The sequence below is a fragment of the Corythoichthys intestinalis genome, chromosome 4, assembly GCF_030265065.1.
Source record: "Corythoichthys intestinalis isolate RoL2023-P3 chromosome 4, ASM3026506v1, whole genome shotgun sequence".
Lineage (NCBI taxonomy): Eukaryota > Metazoa > Chordata > Actinopteri > Syngnathiformes > Syngnathidae > Corythoichthys > Corythoichthys intestinalis.
This window is the reverse complement of record NC_080398.1, coordinates 24,735,548-24,755,967: the sequence shown is the minus strand read 5'-3', so window position 1 is coordinate 24,755,967 and position 20,420 is coordinate 24,735,548. Positions and strand designations below refer to the sequence as shown.

Genomic DNA, 20,420 nt, shown 5'->3' with positions numbered 1-20,420 from the left:
ATTTCTGGTTCACTGCTCCCTCTTTTCTTGACAATCTGTTCTTTTTTTATACCACTCAGACGCTTCTTACGAGCACCAATGCTTGCTTCTCCTGCTGCTTATTTAAAGCGATTTGCCATTCACTGAGCAGATTTTTCTCCAGCGCTAACAAAGTCCTCACTAATGTCCTCTACAACTACGGTCCTGTACTGAAGGGACAGACAACACATACAGTGCAGAAAATAACTATTTAAAGACCTGAGAAAACGAAAGTTAATATTTGATACAGTAGCCTTAGTTTGCAATTACAGAGGTCAAACGTTTCCTGTAGTTTTTCACCAGGTTTGCACACACTGCCAGAGGGATCTTGGCCCACCCATCAGTCAGGTTTCTGGGCTGTTGATGAGAAACACAGAGTTTGAGCTCCCGTTAAATGTTTTCTATTGGATTTAGGTCTGGAGAGCGGCTAGGCCATGCTAGAACCTTGTTATGCTTCTTACGGAGCCACTCCTTGGTTTTCCTGGCTCTGTTCTTCAGGTCATTGTCATGTTGGAAGACCGAGGCACGACCCACCTTCAGTGCTCTGACTGAAAGAAGGAGTTTTTTCCCCAAAATCTCTCAATACAGAGCCTCAGTCATCCTCTCTTTAATACAGCTCACTCGTCCTATTCTATGCGCAGAAAACCACCCCCAAAGCATGATGCTACCACTCCCATGCTTCACAGTAGGGATGGTGTTCTTGAGATAGTACTCATCATACTTCTTTCTCCAAACACAGTGAGTGGAATTAAGACCAAAAAGTTCTATTTTTATCTTATCTGACCACAAAATCTGCTTCCATGACTCCTCAACTGGTCATGGGCAAACTTCCGACGGGCCTTGACATGTGCTGGTTTAAGCAGGGGAACCTTCCATGGCATGCATGATTTCAAACCATGACGTCTTAAGGCGCTTTTGCACTGTAGGAATTTGAGTACTTGGCTCCTTTAACTATCCCGCCCTCCTGCAGTTCGAGGAGCTATCCTTCGCGAAGCAGTCGTGTTCGCACATGGGGTACTACGCCCAATTCGACCTGCTGTGACGTTTAAGTCTGCGCCAGTGACCTATTAATTACTCGCCAGTCGCCACACCAAGCAGCGGCGCATAAGCTAAACGGAAGACAACGAAATGGAGACCGTTGAAGACACCGCAGCAATTCTTGCATGTTTGAAGGGAATCGTTTCCATCAGCGAGCAATCCCAGCGTCTAATGACAAGACTGGTAGCGCACATTAAAAGACAACAGAGCCAAAGGCAAGCAATGTTTCTTTGTTTCATGGAGACCAAAAGGGTAGCAGACGACCGTAGAAGACAAAGGGGGCTACGGGTAAGTGTAAAACAATGTATTTGACGTGTTTACTAAGGATTTAAGTGTTCACGTGATGCGCGAAATGTAAGGGGGGTGTTTGCGCTGATTTCAGCAAATCACCAAAGAGCTACGTAATATCGTTCCTGCGGCCCTGCGGAAAGTACTCACTTCAGATGCGGCGCTAAAATGTAGCTCTGAAGACGAGGTCCGCGTCCTATGTTCCTACATATCCGAACACACAAAATGACGTCATCCACCCCCAAAAGGGTCGAGGAACTACGTATAGTTACAACAGTGCGAAAGCGCCTTTAGTGTATTACCAACAGTAACCTAGGAACGGTGGTCCCAGGTCTTTTCAGGTCATTGACCAACCTCTGTTGTGTACTTGTGGGCCAATTCCTCACCTTAGGATCGTTGAGACCCCACGAGGTGATATCTTACATAGAGCGCCACTCCAATTGAGATTGACCGTCATGCTTTACTTCTTCCATTTTCTAGTGATTGCTCCAACAGTGGATCTTTTTCACCAAGATGCTTGGTAATTGCTCCGTAGCCCTTTCCAGCCTTGCGAGTACGTCCATCCAGCCAGGGGTCAGGATAGTTAGGTTGCTGCGGCTAAAAAAGTAGCCCCTCCCCCAGAGGGAAGGGGGGAAGGGAACAAGTGGTAAGTAGAGTGAAAAACAGGGGATAGGACTCAGTGGCTGTACTACCCCCAGCATTATAGCTCCTAGGGCAACTGAACGGACTGAACTGTGAGTCTAAGTCAGTTTTCAACTAACCTGGCCATAAGCTTTGTCAAATAGGATCGTTTTTAGTCTAATCTTAAATGTAAAGACTGTGTCGGCCTCTTTAATATTAGCTGGAAGATGATTCCATAAGACAGGAGCTTGGGAACTAAAGGCTCTAGCGCTTACTCTACTTTTAGAGACCCTGGGAACTACCAGTAGACCTGCATTCTGAGAACCAAGTGTTCTGTTGGGGTGGTATGGAACCAGAGCATCTGTGAGATAAGATGGCCCCAAACCATTAATGGTCTTAAATGTAACAATGAGGATTTTAAATGTAATTCTAAACTCGACTGGAAGCCAGTGAAGGGCTTGGGGCACATGGGTGATGCGCTCTCTTCTAATAGTTCCTGTTAAAAGTCTTGCTGCTGCGTTTTGGACTAGCTGAAGACCTTTTAGGGAACTTTTAGGACAAGCTGCGAGTAAGGAGTTACAGTAATCCAATCTAGATGTAACGAGCCCGTGAATTAATTTTTCTGCATCACTTTTAGACAGAATATTTCTAATTTTGGCTATGATGCGCTAGTGAAAAAAGGCTGTTCAGCAGGTTTGTTTAATATGAGCTTGAAATAATAGGTCTGTGTCAAATAGAACTCCTAGGTTTTTAACAGTGGTGCTTGAGGCTACACTCACATTGTCTAGAGTGACTATCTGCGAAGTTAGAGAGTCTCTCACACTTTTAGGGCCTATAATAAGGACTTCTGTCTTTTCAGGGTTAAGTAAAAGATAATTAGTGCTCATCCAGGTATTTACATCTCGGACGCAGGTACTTAGTTTATCCACTTGCCTGATCTGATCAGGTTTAATTGATAAATATAGGCAATAATAATTCCCTAATAGGCAGACTAACAGGTCTTTCATGGTCAATGGTCGGTAATCATGCAATACTCTTCCATATACGGTAAATAAGCATCAAAATGTAGCTAATTACTTTGTTTAGTGTTGCACAAGAGGTAAGTGTCACCTCCATTGGGTTGGCCCCTAATCAGACGCAAATTTATATAAAAATGATGTCAATCGTTTGTGCTTGTTTTTTCTGTAAAAGGTTTTGTTTGCGCTGCTATCATTTTTGAGATATTTATCATTCTTTTATAGGTCAGTCTGAGGTCAACCAGTCCCCCATTTCTATTAAAAATGGTGTCAGTTGTTATTGCTCCGTTTGTGCTGTAAAATTTTCTGCTTGTGCTACTATCGTTTTTGAGATATTAATTTTGAGTAATGACGTGGTTCGCAGCCCCCCCCTTTAGTGATTGGTTGGTACGCTCCATCAGCCGCGACGGAGGGCCTGCGATTGACCTCATCACTCGAAATTAATATCTCAATATCTATAAAACGATAGCAGCACAAAAGAAATGTTTTACAGCACAAATGAGCACAAACAAAGCAAAAAGGAATGGCACCATTTCGGGTCCATTTTGCAATAAATGTAGGGCTGCGTGACGTCATCACATTACAGGTAGTCCCCGGGTTATGACGTACCCGACTCACGTGATTTTTGACTTTACGACGCCGAGTCTCGTCCGCCATTTTGCTATATCCAGTCGTTTTTTTTGTTTGTTTGTTTTTTTAGTTGCGTAAATAGTACCTTATTGCAGAGGTGGGTAGTTACGTGTTCCATGTACTCCGTTAAATTTATTTGAGTAACTTTTTGAGGAAAAATGTTCTTATAGTTGAGTAGTTATACAAGGCCATACTTTTTACTTTTACTTGAGTAGATTTTTGAAGAAAAAACACTACTCTTACTCCGCTATTTGGGCTCCACAAGAGTCGTTACATTTTTCCTCTTTACTCTACATGTTAGATTTTTTTTTTTTTTTTTGCCAGCGATGCCAAGAGTAGCTCTACCAATTTCACCAATGTGACACCGCAACAATAATCACACGACTCCATTATATCAATCAGACGCAAGCTTGCTGTTCTATGTTTACGCCAGCCTGTTCAATCATGTGGTGTCTTTAAAGCACCCTAAGAAATCAAGTATTTGACATAGAGCGCTGCCCTCAACATGACTCGAAAGCGCAGATTTTAACCTCTCTCCCAGTTTTTTATTTGGCACTGATCGACCACGGATAAAAGGGAAAGATGATCCTTTTAATTTCATCATAGTAATTTTGAAGGAATTACTCACTATTCAAACTATGAACTATTTTCTCCACCAGAGGGCACTAATGCTCTTTGGACGAATAATGCTTCATTTATATATATTTTTTTCTCTCATTGGAATTTATAACCGGTTCATAAAGATAACTTTGTGCACAGAAAAAAATACCATTGTTAAAAAATGAATAAATAAATAAAACAAAAAATGTAAGCAGTTACTCACAATGTTACTCATTACTCGAGTATTCTTTTCACAAAATACTTTTTTACTTGTACTTGAGTACTTTTTTGGATGAATACTTTAACTTTTACTGGAGTATTTTTATTTTGAAGTAACGCTACTCTTACTTGAGTACAATTTTTGGCTACTCTATCCACCTCTGCCTCATTGTACCTCACTGTATCGTATTTTTGTAACTTTATTAATATGACTATTCTATTATATGACTATTCAAATGTGCATTTGATTATTATGTTGACCTTTGTTCTGTGATAATGCTTTTATTTTGGCGCCGGAAGTGTAGAACAGGTAGTACTTCTGTACGCGAGTAAGAGTGCATGTACACACGAAGAAGAACCTATGGACATTGAGGGGGAAGATTACAGCTTAGGTCGCTGTCTAGCAAGGACTTAGCTCCAACGTCTTGGATAGGACAATGCAATGACGTATAATAGTTGTTTTTGGATAGTTATTTTGAGATTCAGGGGGTATTTAGGGGTACTTAAATATTTCCGATTTACGCAGAAATTCGGGTTAAGTTGCCAGTGTAGGAAAGGAACTCGTTCGTAACCTGAAACTTCCTGTATTGATTTTGGTATTTATAAGTATTTATCCAAAACAGAAAACTCACCTGAAAAATCAATAACCATGTCTGCATCCCAATAAACAAATGTCCAATTAAAGGCTTGTTTTTCTAAACATTTCCGAAACATTTTTTAAGACATTTCCTGACATTGACGGTGATAGACCACCAATCCATTTGAAATGGGAAGACTGATTACTGACACTCTCTCCCAATTCAAATGTATTGGATGTCAATCGTCATGAAGGGTACTGAAACGTAATCATCTGCTGCCAGTCATCTCTCTTAAAATGGATTACACGTCTATAACCATAGGCAGAGTTTGACTTTTGGGGCTGGGGGGGAACAACATGTTGATGACCCCGAAACGCAGTGTCAGCATTATTAACTTACAAGAATATTTATAATAATAAGTTGACGATGAGCGTTTTTTTTCCCCCATCATTCCTGAGGGGAATTCTAAATGAGGCTGCTTAGGCAATACTTTCCGCCAAGATCGTCATCCATTGAATATGGTACGCCCGCCGGTGTCGTGCCAATGTAGTTACACCAGTCAAAAATTGTATCCCCTTGGTGGAGCCATATGGAGGTAGATTTGTGTCTTTATTATTCAACCAAAAAATGTGGCTTGAATTAAAAAAAAAAAAGTGTTTGAATGCAAAAATAAATTTGAAACTCAAAAAACAAAACAAAAAAAAAGCATGTGAAAGCTATTTTTCTTTGATTTTTTTTTTTTTTTTTTTTTGGATTGAAGTCGTTTTTTTTTTTTTTTTTTTATTGAAGCAACTTTTTTGATTGAAGTAATGTTTATTTGTTTTTGGGCCAAATTTTGGCTAGGACATTTTTGTCTTTATTATTCAATTGAAAAATAAGTTGCTTCAAAAAATATAGATTTTCAAAAGAAAATCACTTCAATCCAAAAAAGAAAAATTTCAATCAGAGAAAAAGTTTTTGAATGCGAAAAAATATTTGAGATTGAAAAATTTGCATTTGAACACTTAATTTTTCATTGAAAACGTTTTCTTTGATTGAAGCATTTTTTTTTTGTTTGGGCCATATTATGATTAGGAAATTTGTGTCTAAATCATTCAATCCCCCAAAATTTGCTTCAATCAAAAAAAAATATTTTCGATCAAAGAAAAAAATCGTTTTTTGAATATATATATATATTTGATTATATGCAAAGCAAATGACCGTCTAAGATGCTCGAAAAATAACTATGACCCATTATAATTTTTTTTTTTTTTTTTGCAGTTTTATTGCTTTAAAACTATATATATATATATATATATATATATATATATATATATATATATATATATATATATATATATATATATATATATATATATATATATATATATATATATATATATTTATATAGGAAAGTCAATTACATGCAATGACACTCTTTGGACACCAGGGGGGGCCTGGCCCACCTGGCCCCCCCTTAAAATCCACTTATGTTTATAACCAACCTAGTTATCAATAGTTTTACTTCCCACCACAGTTCTTCCCTCTCAACTGACATTGCTTCTATTGCCCTCAGATTGTTCTAACGAGCAGACGGTGAAATATGGAGAAAATTACCAGATTCCGCTTAAAGGGGTGACACCTCCCATCACGCTGGAGCACAGGCCCATTGCAGTGGAGGCCAACCTGACATCCAGGTATCACCACAAATGCAATAGCTACACCTACAAACCAACAAAGTTCAAATAAATAAATTAGAATATCATGAAAAAATAAGTGTCAGTCGGTTTAAAAAGTGCTCTGTACATTGTATACACATACAGTTGTGATCAAAAGTTTACATACACTTGTGAAGAACATAATGTCATGGCTCTCTTGAGTTTCCAGTTATTTCTACAACTCTGATTTTTCTCTGGTAGAGTGATTGGAACAAATACTTCTTTGTCACAAAAAACATTCATGAAGTTTGGTTCTTTTATGACTTTATTATGAGTTAACAGGAAAAAGTGATCAAATCTGCTGGGTCAAAAATATACATACAGCAGCGCTAATATTTGGTAACTTGTCCCTTGGCCATTTTCACTTCAATTAGGCGCTTTTGGTAGCCATCCACAAGCTTCTGGCAAGTTTCTGGTTGAATCTTTGACCACTCCTCTTGACAGGTTTGCAGGATTGCAGTTCAGTTAAATTTGATGGCTTTCTGACATGGACTTGTTTCTTCAGCATTGTCCACAAGTTCTCAATGGGGTTTAAGTCAGGACTTTGGGAAGGCCATTCGAAAACCTTAATTCTAGCCTGATTTAGCCATTCCATTACCACTTTTGATGTGTGTTTGGGGTCATTATCCTGTTGGAACACCCAACTCCGCCCAAGACCCAATCTTTGGGCTGATGACGTTAGGTTATCTTGAAGAATTTGAAGGTAATCCTCCTTCTTCTTCATTATCCCATTTACTCTCTGTAAAGCACCAGTTCCATTGGCAGCAAAACAGCCCCACAGCATAATACTACCACCACCGTGCTTGACGGTAGGCATGGTGTACTTGGGGTTAAAGGCCTCACCTTTTCTCCTCTAAACATATTGCTGGGCATTGTGGCCAAACAGCACGATTTTTGTTTCGTCTGACCACAGAACTTTCCTCCAGAAGGTCTTATCTTTGTCCATGTGATCAGCAGCAAACTTCAGTCGAGCCTTAAGGTGTCGCTTTTGGAGCAAGGGCTTCCTTCTTGCACGGCAGCCTCTCAGTCCATGGAGATGTAAAACACGCTTGACTGTGGACACTGACACCTGTGTTCCAGCAGCTTCTAATTCTTGGCAGATCTGCTTTTTGGTGATTCTCGGTTGAATATTCACCCTCCTGACCAATTTTCTCTCAGCAGCAGGTGATAGCTTGCGTTTTCTTCCTGATCGTGGCAGTGACAAAACAGTGCCATGCACTTTATACTTACAAACAATTGTTTGCACTGTTGCTCTTGGGACCTGCAGCTGCTTTGAAATGGCTCCAAGTGACTTTCCTGACTTGTTCAAGTCAATGATTCGCTTTTTCAGATCCATGTATGTATATTTTTGACCCAGCAGATTTGATCACTTTTTTCTGTTCACCCATAATAAAGTCATAAAAGAACCAAACTTCATAAATGTTTTATATGACAAAGACGTATCTGTTCCAATCACTCTATCAGAGAAAAATCAAAGTTGTAGAAATAACTGGAAACTCAAGAGAGCCATGACATTATGTTATTCACAAGTGTATGTAAACTTTTGACCACAACTGTAGGTGCATAGTGCAGTGTATTCTCAAATTCACCTTTTTTCCTCAGACCGGCCATCGTGTTACGGACTAGCACGGGAGTGGACCGGGGTGGCTATCAGGGTCGCATCAGTGTTAGCGACGAACACGTGGTCCTAAAGTCGGTGACGGGGGCCGACGATGGCAGCTACACAGTCAGGGACGCTCGTGGCGCCATCCGAATCAAAATCTGTCTCCAAGTCATAGGTGAGAGATTTAAGTATTATTTGCGATTTCGCTCAACAGCCTAAAGTGTATAACCACTTTCAGATATAAATACTGCAACATTACTGTGTAATTGTGAACTGAATATGTCTTTAGACGAGGGCTGTCAAAATTATCGCGTTAACGGGCGGTAATTAATTTTTTAAATTAATCACGTTAAAATATTTGACGCAATTAACGCACATGCCCCGTTCAAACAGATTAAAATGACAGCACAGTTGTATGTCCACTTGTTACTTGTGTTTTTTGTTGCCCTCTGCTGGCGCTTGGGTGCGACTGATTTTATGTGTTTAAGCACTATGACCATTGTGCAATTATTGACATCAACAAGGGCGAGCTACTAGTTTATTTTTTGATTGAAAATTTTACAAATTTTATCAAAACGAAAACATTAAGAGGGGTTTTAATATAAAATTTCTATAACTTGTACTAACATTTATCTTTTAAGAACTACAAGTCTTTCTATCCTTGAATCGCTTTAACAGAATGTTAATGTTAATGCCATCTTGTTGATTTATTGTTATAATAAACAAATACAGTACTTATGTACAGTCTGTTGAATGTATATATCCGTCTTGTGTCTTATCTTTCCATTCCAACAATAATTTACAGAAAAATATGGCATATTTTATAGATGGTTTGAATTGCGATTTATTACGATTAATTAATTTTCAAGATGTGATTTACTCGATTAAAAATTTTAATCGTTTGACAGCCCTACTTTAGACCTAATGCAATGTGCTGTATCATTTCTGAATTGAAGTGTGAGCTGGCGTGCTGATTAGGCCGCCATTGACTCTAAAACCAGACCGAACAATGACACACTTTCAATAATACTTTAACCCTTTAACACCAGAGCCTAATTTGTCCGAATTTGCATGCCCTTGATGTTGCCTTTATACTTAGGGAAAAAAATGCTCACAATGGCCTGGTTGGGTCCCTTTTTTTAAGGACACTATAACATGCCCAAGCTGTTGTTTTCTTCACTGACCAATTATAATCAAATTTTGGAACCAAAAAGCCCCAAAAACTATTTTTTGGGGTCAAAATTTGTAATATTGAGGTCCCACTGACAACCAAACATGCTCGACGAAACGTTTTGAAGCTTGATAACATTTATTGAAGTTGTTAGGATAAACATTCAACAGCAAAAATGAGATATATTTGATAATTCAACAAAAACAGCAGGTATGGTCCTAGGCGTTTTTGTCCTTTCTACATACTATAGTCAAATAAGGTTATATGCGGTAGACCAACAGTGCAAAATAGTGAATATAATATATATAGTCTAACACAAAAAGGGTTTGGACTTTGGAGGATATCTTTATGTGAGGTTAGGTATTGCACCCATCACCTTATCAAAAGTATATACATACAATCAAGCTTCTCGAACACACTCATCTATATACAAATTGTAAAGATTGATAGTGAAAAAAAAAAAATCAAATATAACCTTGAAATAAAGTATTTAAAAAATGTTGACAATAAACTAGTTACTGTATTGGCCCGAATATAAGACGGCCCTGATTATAAGACGACCCCCTCTTTTTCAAGACTCAAGTTTGAAAAAGACTTCTTGAACACCAAATTAATTTTTATACAGAAAATAATTACAGTACATCTGAAACAAATGATTATAACAATATACCTCAGAGAAAAAGTATGTTATTTTGCCTCATTTAAATCTTAATATCTGAACATTTAAATATGTAAACTAAAGTGCAATCACATTCGTAAATGAATGGCTTCTGGTTTTTGAAATGTAAATAAACCAATCTATTGTGATAAAACAACAAAATTTGCAATAACTGCATTAACCATCAAAGTGAAGTCTAACTGTAACTGTAGTCTTGAAACAAATCTGAATAAGGAAAAACATTGCAATAAAATAATTCAAACTGGTTAAACTTGAGAGTAGCTGAGATTTGTCATGACAGAACATCGCTTCAATGATATCTGGCGCCATCTAGCGTCGTGAATAGGTATAACATCTAGACTGCGAATATAAGACGACCCCCACTTTTTCAGTCTTATTTCAATGCAAAAAACACCGTCTTATATTCGGGCCAGTACGGTAAGTTCAATTTTTTCAGGCATGCCACTCAAGTTCCCTCTTGAACAGGACACAGAGCCGATTTTTTTTTAAATCAGTTTTTTGGCGTGCCCGTTCAGACTGCCTTTGTCTGTTGAGCCCGTCACGCATGCGCACTTATTCGCAGTCCGAGAACTGTCACGCATGCACAGTAGCATCAAAACAAATGCATGCTCAGCGTCGTTCTAGGGTTATCATATTTTGATTTCCAAAAACAGAACACAAATAAAAGACATAAATAATCCCCATTTAGTCTTATATTCAAAGTTTATATGGATTGATAGCAAGCACGCATAGTGCTTGCATGACGCACACTCATGCAGACAGTTTGCCCCGACTCTCGGCCATTTAAGCAATCTTGAAATATTGCTCATTTTGAGCACAGAAAGAAAACCGAGCATTATCAGGCTTATCCTCCCTCCCCCTCATTTTATTTTTTTTATGACTGTTGTCAAGCTCCCTCCTTTCCTAAAATAGGGTGACCATATTTTGATTTCCAAAAAAGAGGACACTCAGCCCGGCCTTAAGATACTTGAATTTTAATCGAAGTTCACTCAAAGATGCTTATATCACTTTAATATATTTAAAGTGTGCCCCCTCACTCATTTTGAAGGGGAAAAAAATAATAATAATGCAGACTCATGGACATGTAGTCCAGTCAGTACACATACACACAGTAGGCTATGGCCAACTAAACATTTTTATAAATTACTATAGTGACAATTGTCCTTGACAAATTGTTATTCCCATTCAATTGATATTCTCATTTAATGCTCTAGATTGCACACAAACAATAACTGAAAAAAACTGACAGACTATTCAACCAGCATGTTTCCAAACGTAGCAGTTCAAAACTACGTTTCCCAAGAAATAAAAATAATGCCTAGCATGGTTTAGCTTACTGATAGTTAGCTGAGGCAAAAATCAAACTTTGCTATATGAGTTTGCAATCATCGGCAGCGTAACAATGCGACACCAAACAAGATTTTACAGTCAAAGCTCCGACAGAAGTCAACAGTTGCCATTATATACGTATTTATCTTAAAAAACTTAACAACTGGGCAGGCGTTGTGGCCAAATCGTCACCCAAGTAGATGGCGGTAATGCCTCATGATAGGGGTAAACTGCCAACAAAAACAAGAAGAACTACTCCTTCCCTCCCTTCTAGTAGGAGCCAACCAGCAGCCGGAGGGATTCTCTTCAAATTGGTCCCGTGAAAAATCATAAAAAAACTGACATTTTTATAAATTTATAAAACCCGCCCGGACGACGAGGATACTACGTGAAAGTAGGACATGTCCGGGCAAAAGAGGACGTTTGATCACCCTACCTAAAAGCCGCATTCAAGCTAGGCGCTAATGCTATTTCACAGCTCCATCGCTAACATAGCGCCATGTGTCTCTCGCTCTTTGCTGACGGAATTGCTGCATGAATTCCGATTTGGGGGACTTGACTGTTCAGACCGCAGCCACATTCTGGAAAAATGTGGCCCAGATTGGATTTTAACCTCATATGAAAGTGACATAGATCGTATTTGAAATGCTCCACTTTTATGCGACCTGTCCTGTTCAGACAGTCAAGTTAATGCCTGACTCGAGTCGGGAAATCGGATTTGTGCATTAAAACCTGCGGTATGAACTTAGCCAAAGTACTCTTCTCGCAACTTGGTAGTGATGTAGTCTTAAACCAAGAGTCCCAAGCCATCTCGTTCAAAAGTTTGACATTCTCTTCCTCATCCTTAAAATGAAACCGCTATCAGACTTCACTGTCTTTCCAGTTCACAGTCTAGATCTTTTCTGTGTTCTTTGCGTCATGCCTTTTCAAAGTTGTCATTCCTTGTTGTGGTCAAGAAGAATAAGGAAATTACAGTATGTCAAATACTCTGGAATTTGGGACTAAGTTTCTTGGCGCTAAATTTCTGTGTAACATCAGATTAAAGTAAACTGGCAAATTCTAGTCACACATAAGCACGTACCGCTTAAGCACTATCACATTGCCTGATTTCAATGCATGTCTGAAAGCGGCTAAAGACTCACCGACTGACGTCGTGCAACTTCTTTTCCAGAGCACCAATACTTTGTCAACCTGCTTCACGGCGAGCGTCTGAAGATCAACCTGATGCTCAACAGCTCTTTGGTGCAACTTTACTATAGCTCAGACAGGGACCACCAACTGCGCCTACTCATGGATCGAGGAGAATTCACAGATGTAAGCATGCTTTCTTTTTAACTCATTGTCTACCATTGTCGGTCATTTGCTGCCAGCCCTTCCAAGTTCAAATGGAGTGGACGTCTATAGTCCTCAACTGACACATGATCATTTTATTTCTCAACATTCACACATTTCCTTTGATTGTTAGGCCCAAACCACGCTTGGCTTTGAGGACCGTCTCTCCATGGAGGGTTCTGTGGTCTTTCTGGATAAGGTCAAGCGCTCTGATGAAGGCCTGTTCAAAGTCACCGACATAAAGGGATACCCAGTGTCCAGCATCCACATGGAACTCAAACGTAAGACTGAAAACATGTCAGATCAAGGTCAATTGAGTTATTTCCCGTCCTTTGGCAGCCTACAAGCTTGAGTCCATCTATGTGGCTATCATCGCCATGCTGAGCCTGCTGGTCTTCCTTCTTCTGGCCTGTCTGCTGTCCTGTCTAATCAAAGTCCAGAAGAGGGCCAAGAGGGCCGCCGCTTTAGAGAAACTCGCCCAGAACGCTGGCAAAGAGGACGAGGGGGAAGCGTTCAGACAGGTTGAGGCATCAATATTCCAATGACCCGTTCACGGTTGCTCCAAAAACCCTTTTAAAATAAAGAAATAGATTTTTAGCATTGCCAGAAACATTTAAAATGTCAAATTTTCAAAATGTATCTAGTCCTGCATTTTTTTTATCATAAAAAAGAAAAAGAATTCAAGACACACACAACCCTTTTAAAACTTTTTTTTGCCAATAATGTACTTTCCCACCTAAATTTTACAAAAACATCCCATTAATTTCCAATGGTCCAATACATTTCTAGTGCCCAATTCACAGCAATTGATTTTCAACTCAGACCTGCAAAAAAAATCTCCATTGGCAGTCCCGCAAAAACATCTGCATTGGCGGTCAATATTTTGGACTAAAAAACTCCCATTTAATCCTACTGACATTTAGGACACACCCAAAAATATTTCTTGGCTGATTTCACCAGTTTCGACTTCAAACTGTTTTACTGGATCTTCTTCAAGATACATTTCAATGTGAAAATCACACACTGGACCCTTTGAAGTAATTTGACTGCATAATCAACTTTATTTTTAATTTGCTACCATTCATATAGAACTCCAACCCACATGCAAATTTCCATTGGGTCCCATTGACAGTAAACTAGGACCCACAAAATTAATATATCGTATTGGCCCGAATACAAGACGGCCCTGATTATAAGACGACCCCCTCTAATTCAAGACTCAAGTTTGAAAAAAGACTTTTTGAACACCAAATTATTTTTTATACAGAAAATAATTAAAGTACATTCGAAACAAATGATTATAACAATATATTTGAGAGAAAACGCGTGTTATTTTGCCTCATTCAAATCTTAAAGGGTATGTAACGGCAAAGTGGGTGTGAGACATCAATAGAACCGTTATGTGCCAAGATAACAAATATTGATAAAGTTAACAAAAAAATCAATCACATTAATGAGCAATTATCGAAAATATATCGAAAATGACGAACATTTCCGAAAGCGTTCCGGAAACAGCCAAATGGGGCGGCGACGTCACAACAAGTGATTGACAGTCGAGGCGGAGCCAGGTGCCATTGTTTTTTATCGACGAGAGAGTAGCGTTCGGGTTTGTTTGACCAAAACATCACTAAAATGCTTCAAAACTGCTGTGCTATGTGGTGTACAAATAGCTATTTATCGGAATAAAGTATCCATGAGTTCCCGAACGCGAAAACAAAAAGCTAGACTACGCAGACAATGGGTAAAGTTCGTCCGTGCAAAGAGGGCTAATTTTCTAGACCCAGCCTCCGGCACGGTTTTCTGTTATTTTCCACCTGAAAGCTTCTCGAACTATGGACAAGTGAAATCGGGTTTTGCTGCAAGATTGCTGCTCAAAGCAGATGCGGTGCCCACCATACACCAGCCACCTAAATGTCCCGAGATATCAAGAAAGAGGACGATGACTGGCAAAGGAGGCTAAGGCTAAGCAAAGGAGGGGAGCAGCCAAGCTCGAAATGGCCAGAGTGAGTACTCTTTTATAATAAAAAAATATCACGCATTGGATGCAGGACTGGACACATGTACAAATTATTGCTCGTAAAATATATAGAACAAATCCTCTGATCCCATTCATATTTGTGTCTGTTGGTAGAGCGAAAAACTATGATAGCGCAATAAATGATAATTATTCTATACATTACTTTATTTTGCGGTCACGGTGTATCAGCTTCACAAAAAGAAATGCAAAAAATATCATTCGTTGTTTCCCACACGATCTGCTGCCGATGTTTCATCAGTGTCATTGCTCCCCTCAATGACCGTTTCATTACGCTGCATTGCCGTTCGTTTGGGCTCAAATTGGTAACCTAAAACACCAATTAAAGCTTAGTAACTCTCCTCGTCACCATTAGATGAACATTCGTTACGTCCTTCTACGTCGGATTCGTCGCTGAAACTAGAAACGAAATGGTCTGCCATCATCGCCGCCTTTCAGTATTAAAGCACTGAGCCTTTTTTCTTGTTGAAGAAACACCCCTCACTGTCAATTCTGAATTCTCTTTTATTGACAACGAGGGGTGTTTCTTCATGAGGGAACCTGGAATATGTGCAGGACGAACACAATGCAACAGCATAAACAGCTCAAAACACCGCTAATTCACCCCTCACTAGAAGGAATTATATTGATGCAGACAGGCGCTGCCCCCCTAGTGGCCGGTGGCACTCTCTTCACTTGTAATGACGTCACACACACAATCTGCCAGATCTCAGGCGCCGGTCGTTTTAGCTTGACAATCGAGCCAAATTTCTCTCATTTTCTTGTGTGTAATTACACGAAGTGGCATGATATCAATACAAAAGGCATGCGTTTATGGATAAATGATGGAATATTAACATTTTCCCAGGGCATGACATACTCTTTAATATCTGAACATTTAAATATGTAAACTAAAATGCAATCACATTCGTAAATGAATGGCTTCTGGTTTTTGAAATGTAAATAAACCAATCTATTGTGATAATACAACAAAATTGCAATAACTGCATTAACCATCAAAGTGACTGTAGTCTTGAAACAAATCTGAATAAGGAAAAACATTGCAATAAAATAATGCAAACTGGTTAAACTTGAGAGTAGATGAGATCTGTCATGACAGAACATCGCTTCAGTGATATCTGGCGCCATCTAGCATCGTGAATGGGTATATTGTCTAGACCACGAATATAAGACGACCCCCACTTTTTCAGTCTTATTTCAATGCAAAAAACACCTTATATTCGGGCCAATACGGTACCTTGAATCATCGACCAAATCACTCTTGAGACACTCCTGCCTGCTTGTATGCATCAAAACCTCTGTCCTCTTTCCACCTAAATCCAGCGTTAGAATGCAGCGTGTGTTTGAGTTTATCGCAGTGAAAGCTTTCACGACGCTATGGCTGGCCCGGCCCCCTACGGGAAGCTGTGGTGCAATGTCTGTAGGAGCTGTCTCGTCAACTGATAGTGAAGTCTATGTCAAAACATTACTGCAAAAATTGACATTTTTCCAAGGAGTCAAAATATTTCCAAGCAATTCTGTCAAAAATTGCAGTTTAGCCCAGAAAATTTGCTATTAAGTTAAAAGCATGGCATGAAAAGGCTGAAAAAAATGTTTTTTTTTTTTTATCATGACAGGTTGTAAAGAACATCACAAAGCTAAGTGAGGAGTCCAAGCATTCCCAGGCTGACAACACTGAGAAATCTCAAAGCACTGAAGTGGACATTAAGGTAGGAAGATGGTTTAGGAATTATTTAAGTGTCTTTCCAATGTGGTGAACCATTCCTTGTGTAAATGCAGGGTTTGGAGGTTTCATCAAAGGAGGTCGGCATTGGCAATTTGGACACGAGCGACTCCGGTGTTGGCTTTAACACTGCTCTCCCACTGGACACTGATACTGACGCCCCCGAACCAGTCCCCGATTCGGAGGCTGTGAGCATTTCCATCGCCCCGGAAACAAAGTCCAGCGCCCCTCCGCCGCCAACAGAGAAAGTTAAGTCCAGTCCAGTAGCCGAAATCAAGCCGAGCGCTCCACCGGCCGTGGAAACAAAACCCGAAACCAAAGACGTCGAGACCACCCCCGTAAACCTCGGCGTTCCCAAGCCGGCTGACGCCAAGACCAGCCCTGCCACGAGCCCCGGACCCAAAAGTCCGGCGAGTCCAGCTGATCCAAAACCTGTCGGCACCAGTCTGGAGGCCAAGTCAGCTTCCCCGAAAGCTCCGAGCCCAGCTCCCGAACCCCAAAAGATGTTTTCGTCCGCCACTGGTATGGCCTATGAGCCTCCTTCCACCGATGACAACATTCCGTTTTTGACGGACCCTATTCCTAATGGTATGTGGTGGCGCAATTAAATTGGCACCCCTGCAATTTTATCGGATAATGCTCAATTTCTCCCAGAAAATGATTGCTATTCCAAATGCTTTGGTAGTAATATCTTCATTTATTTTGCTTGCAATGAAAAACCACAAAAAAATAATGGGAAAAAAAGATCATTATCATTTTACAGAAAACTCCAAAAATGGGCCGGACAAAAATATTGGCACCCTTTCAAAAGTCATGTGATGCTTCTCTGATTTGTGTAATTAAGAGCACCTGTTACTTACCTGTCGCACATAACAGGTGGTGGCAACAGCTAAATCACACTTTCAGCCAGTTAAAATGGATTAAAGTTGACTCAACCTCAGTCCTGTGTCCTTGTGTGTTCCACATTGAGCATGGAGAAAAGAAAGAAGATCAAAGAACTGTGAGGAAGCATGGGCAATCTCAAGGTTACAAATCCATCTCCAAAGACCTGAATGTTCCTGTGTCTACCATGCGCAGTGTCATCAATAAGTGTAAAGCACATCGCACTGTGGCTAATTTCCCTAGATGTGGACAGAAAAGAAAATTTGACGAGAGATTTCAACGAAAGATTGTGCGGATGGTGGATAAAGAACGTCGACTAACATCCAAACAAGTTCAAGCTGTCCTGCAGTCCGAGGGTACAACAGTGTCAACCCGTACTATCAGTCGGCCTCTGAATGAAAAGGGACTCTATGGTAGGATACCCAGGAAGACCCCACTTCTGACCCAGAGACATAAAAAAGCCAGGCTGGAGTTTGCCAAAACTTACCTGAGAAAGCCAAAAGCGTTTTGGAAGAATGTTCTCTGGTCAAATAAGACAAAAGCAGAGCTTTTTAGGAAAAGGCATCAACTTAGAGTTTAAAGGGAAAAAACGAGGCCTTCAAAGAAAAGAACACCGGTGCTCACAGTCAAACATGGCTGAGGTTCCCTTATGTTTTGGGTTGCTTTGCTGCCTCTGGAACTGGACCGCTTGACCGTGTGCTTGGCATTATAAATCTGAAGACTACCAACAAATTTTGCAGCATAATGTAGGACGTCGTGTGAGAAAGCTGGGTCTCCCTCAGAGGTCATAGGTCTTCCGGCAGGACAATGACCCAAAACACACTTCAAAAAGCACTAGAAAATGGTTTGAGAGAAAGCACTAGAGACCTCTAAAGTGGCCAGCAATGAGTCCAGACCGAAATCCCATAGAACACCTGTGGAGAGATCTGAAAATGGCAGTTTGGAGAAGGCATCCTTCAAATCTCACAGACCTGGAGCAGTTGGCCAAAGAAGAATGGTCTAAAATTCCAGCAGAGCATTGTAAAAAAACTAATTGAGGGATACAGGAAGCGTTTGTTCGCAGTTATTTTGTCGAAAGGTTGTGCTACCGAGTATTAGGCTGAGGGTGCCAATACTTTTGTCCGGCCCATTTTTTGGAGTTTTGTGTAAAATGATAATGATTTTTTTGTTTTTTTCATTCTCTTTTGTGATTATTCATTGCAAGCAAAATAAATGTAGATATTACAACCAAAGCATGTGTAATTGCAATCATTTTCTGGGAGAAATTGAGCATTATCTGACAGAATTGCAGGGTTGCCAATACTTTTGGCCAGCAGTGTACGACCATTTCGACTCACAAACCAGGTCCTGGAACGAATTCAATTCGTATGTAGAGATTCCACCATATTGAGTTTTTTTTAGAGGGAATCATTTTACTGGTGACTACGGATGGGAATTGATAGGATTTTTACGATTCCGATTCCATTATCGATATTGCTTAACGATTCGATTCTTTATCGATTCTCTTATCGATTCTAATTTGGGGGGAAAGAACAAACGATTTGATTGGCATCGAGTTTGTTTAATCAGAACTCACAACCTTACAAACTCACAACGAAATCAAAAGAGGCCCAAAGCCTCAATGTTAACTGTGGCAATAAGTGGCAAATACACAAGAATGTGTAACATTTTACTGAAACATTTATCCAATAGAAATAAAAAATATTGGTATATATTGGCAGATAGGTTGTTGTTCTGCCTTTGGCAATATGTGTTAAAGCAGGGGTCCCCAAACTTTTTCCTGTGAGGGCCACATAACTTTTCCCTTCTCTGATGAGGGGCCGGGGTCAGTTTGTAACAGAAAAAGTGTGACGATTGCAGAAGTGCATAAATGTAAAAATTTATTGTTTTTCAGAAAGCCACAATCAAATAACCCTTTCTGGATTCTTCACGGAATGAAAGTAAATAAAATAAAAATAATAATATTATAATAATAATTAATAATAAAAGCACTATTAATTAAATAGATAATAACCAAATAATCCTCTCTGAATTCTTCAAGGAAAAAGGCCAGGAAATAAATAACACGATTGAGAAAAAAAAAAATTCAAAATGGCCGGACCAAATGTGGAGGCGGGCCGTATTTGGGCCGCGGGCCGCAGTTTGGGCACCCGAAGAAATGCCGCATCCAAGCGAGTGAGCGAGCGAAGTGAGAGAGGGAAACACTTCTACGAGCCTATGTTCTTTGTTAATGTTAATATCTACAGAGGCAACGCCTGTATGTATCATCTTTTGTGTTGTTGTTGTTGTGTTTCCACTCGCGATCGGACACTTAAATCCAGTTGTGTAGTGGTTTGAACGATGTGCTAATGCTAGCGAACGAATGCTAACCATACTGTTATTAGCAGCTAATCATCGCTGATTTACATTGATGCAAACCTGTTTGTTATTGGGGACGAAATTGATTTGTTTCATTTCTATTCTTAGTTTCACTCAAGTGATGGTTGAATAAAGTCAGCAAATTATACCAACGTCTTCTACATCGTCATTTGGGAGTTTAGCTAGCTGTATAGCCAGAACTGAGCTTTAGCCTCTCTGTGAGGACAGCGCAGTCGTATTCCCTCCCGATGCAGTTACCTCCACCTTGCAATGACTGCAAGTCGCTTTGTTGTAATTTTTCCTCGTGAAGTGAAGACACACTTTTGAGCGTTTGAACCTACGTGCTGTCATTGTTATGTTTATGGCTGCAATGCTCGTGCTTACCCGTCATAACCTTTCATTTTCACACTCTTTCCTGGTGAAGTGTAGTCAAACTTTGGAGCGAGTGGTTCTTGGCGCCATGCTAGTTTGATGCGTCTGGACAACAAGACACGTCACGACGCAATACGCGTCTTTAGGAATCGTTAAAGGGATCGTTAAGGCTTTTTCATTGTGATGTCGAGGCCTCGAAACACTCGGAACCGGTTCCGAATTGGAATCGGA

The 20,420-nt window shown here is 39.9% G+C and overlaps 1 protein-coding gene across 2 annotated transcripts in view; it reads left to right on the top strand.

Annotated features, from left to right (window-relative positions):
• Window positions 1–20,420, top strand: part of si:dkeyp-77h1.4 (uncharacterized) — an 85,302-nt gene that overhangs the window by 52,275 nt on the left and 12,607 nt on the right. For both annotated transcript variants that reach the window (XM_057833773.1, XM_057833772.1), the window contains 7 exons: window positions 6,564–6,684; window positions 8,308–8,483; window positions 12,659–12,801; window positions 12,953–13,100; window positions 13,159–13,340; window positions 16,471–16,563; window positions 16,634–17,165. In XM_057833773.1, coding sequence (XP_057689756.1) covers window positions 6,564–6,684; window positions 8,308–8,483; window positions 12,659–12,801; window positions 12,953–13,100; window positions 13,159–13,340; window positions 16,471–16,563; window positions 16,634–17,165 — 1,395 coding nt within the window. The remainder of the gene's footprint in view (window positions 1–6,563; window positions 6,685–8,307; window positions 8,484–12,658; window positions 12,802–12,952; window positions 13,101–13,158; window positions 13,341–16,470; window positions 16,564–16,633; window positions 17,166–20,420) is intronic.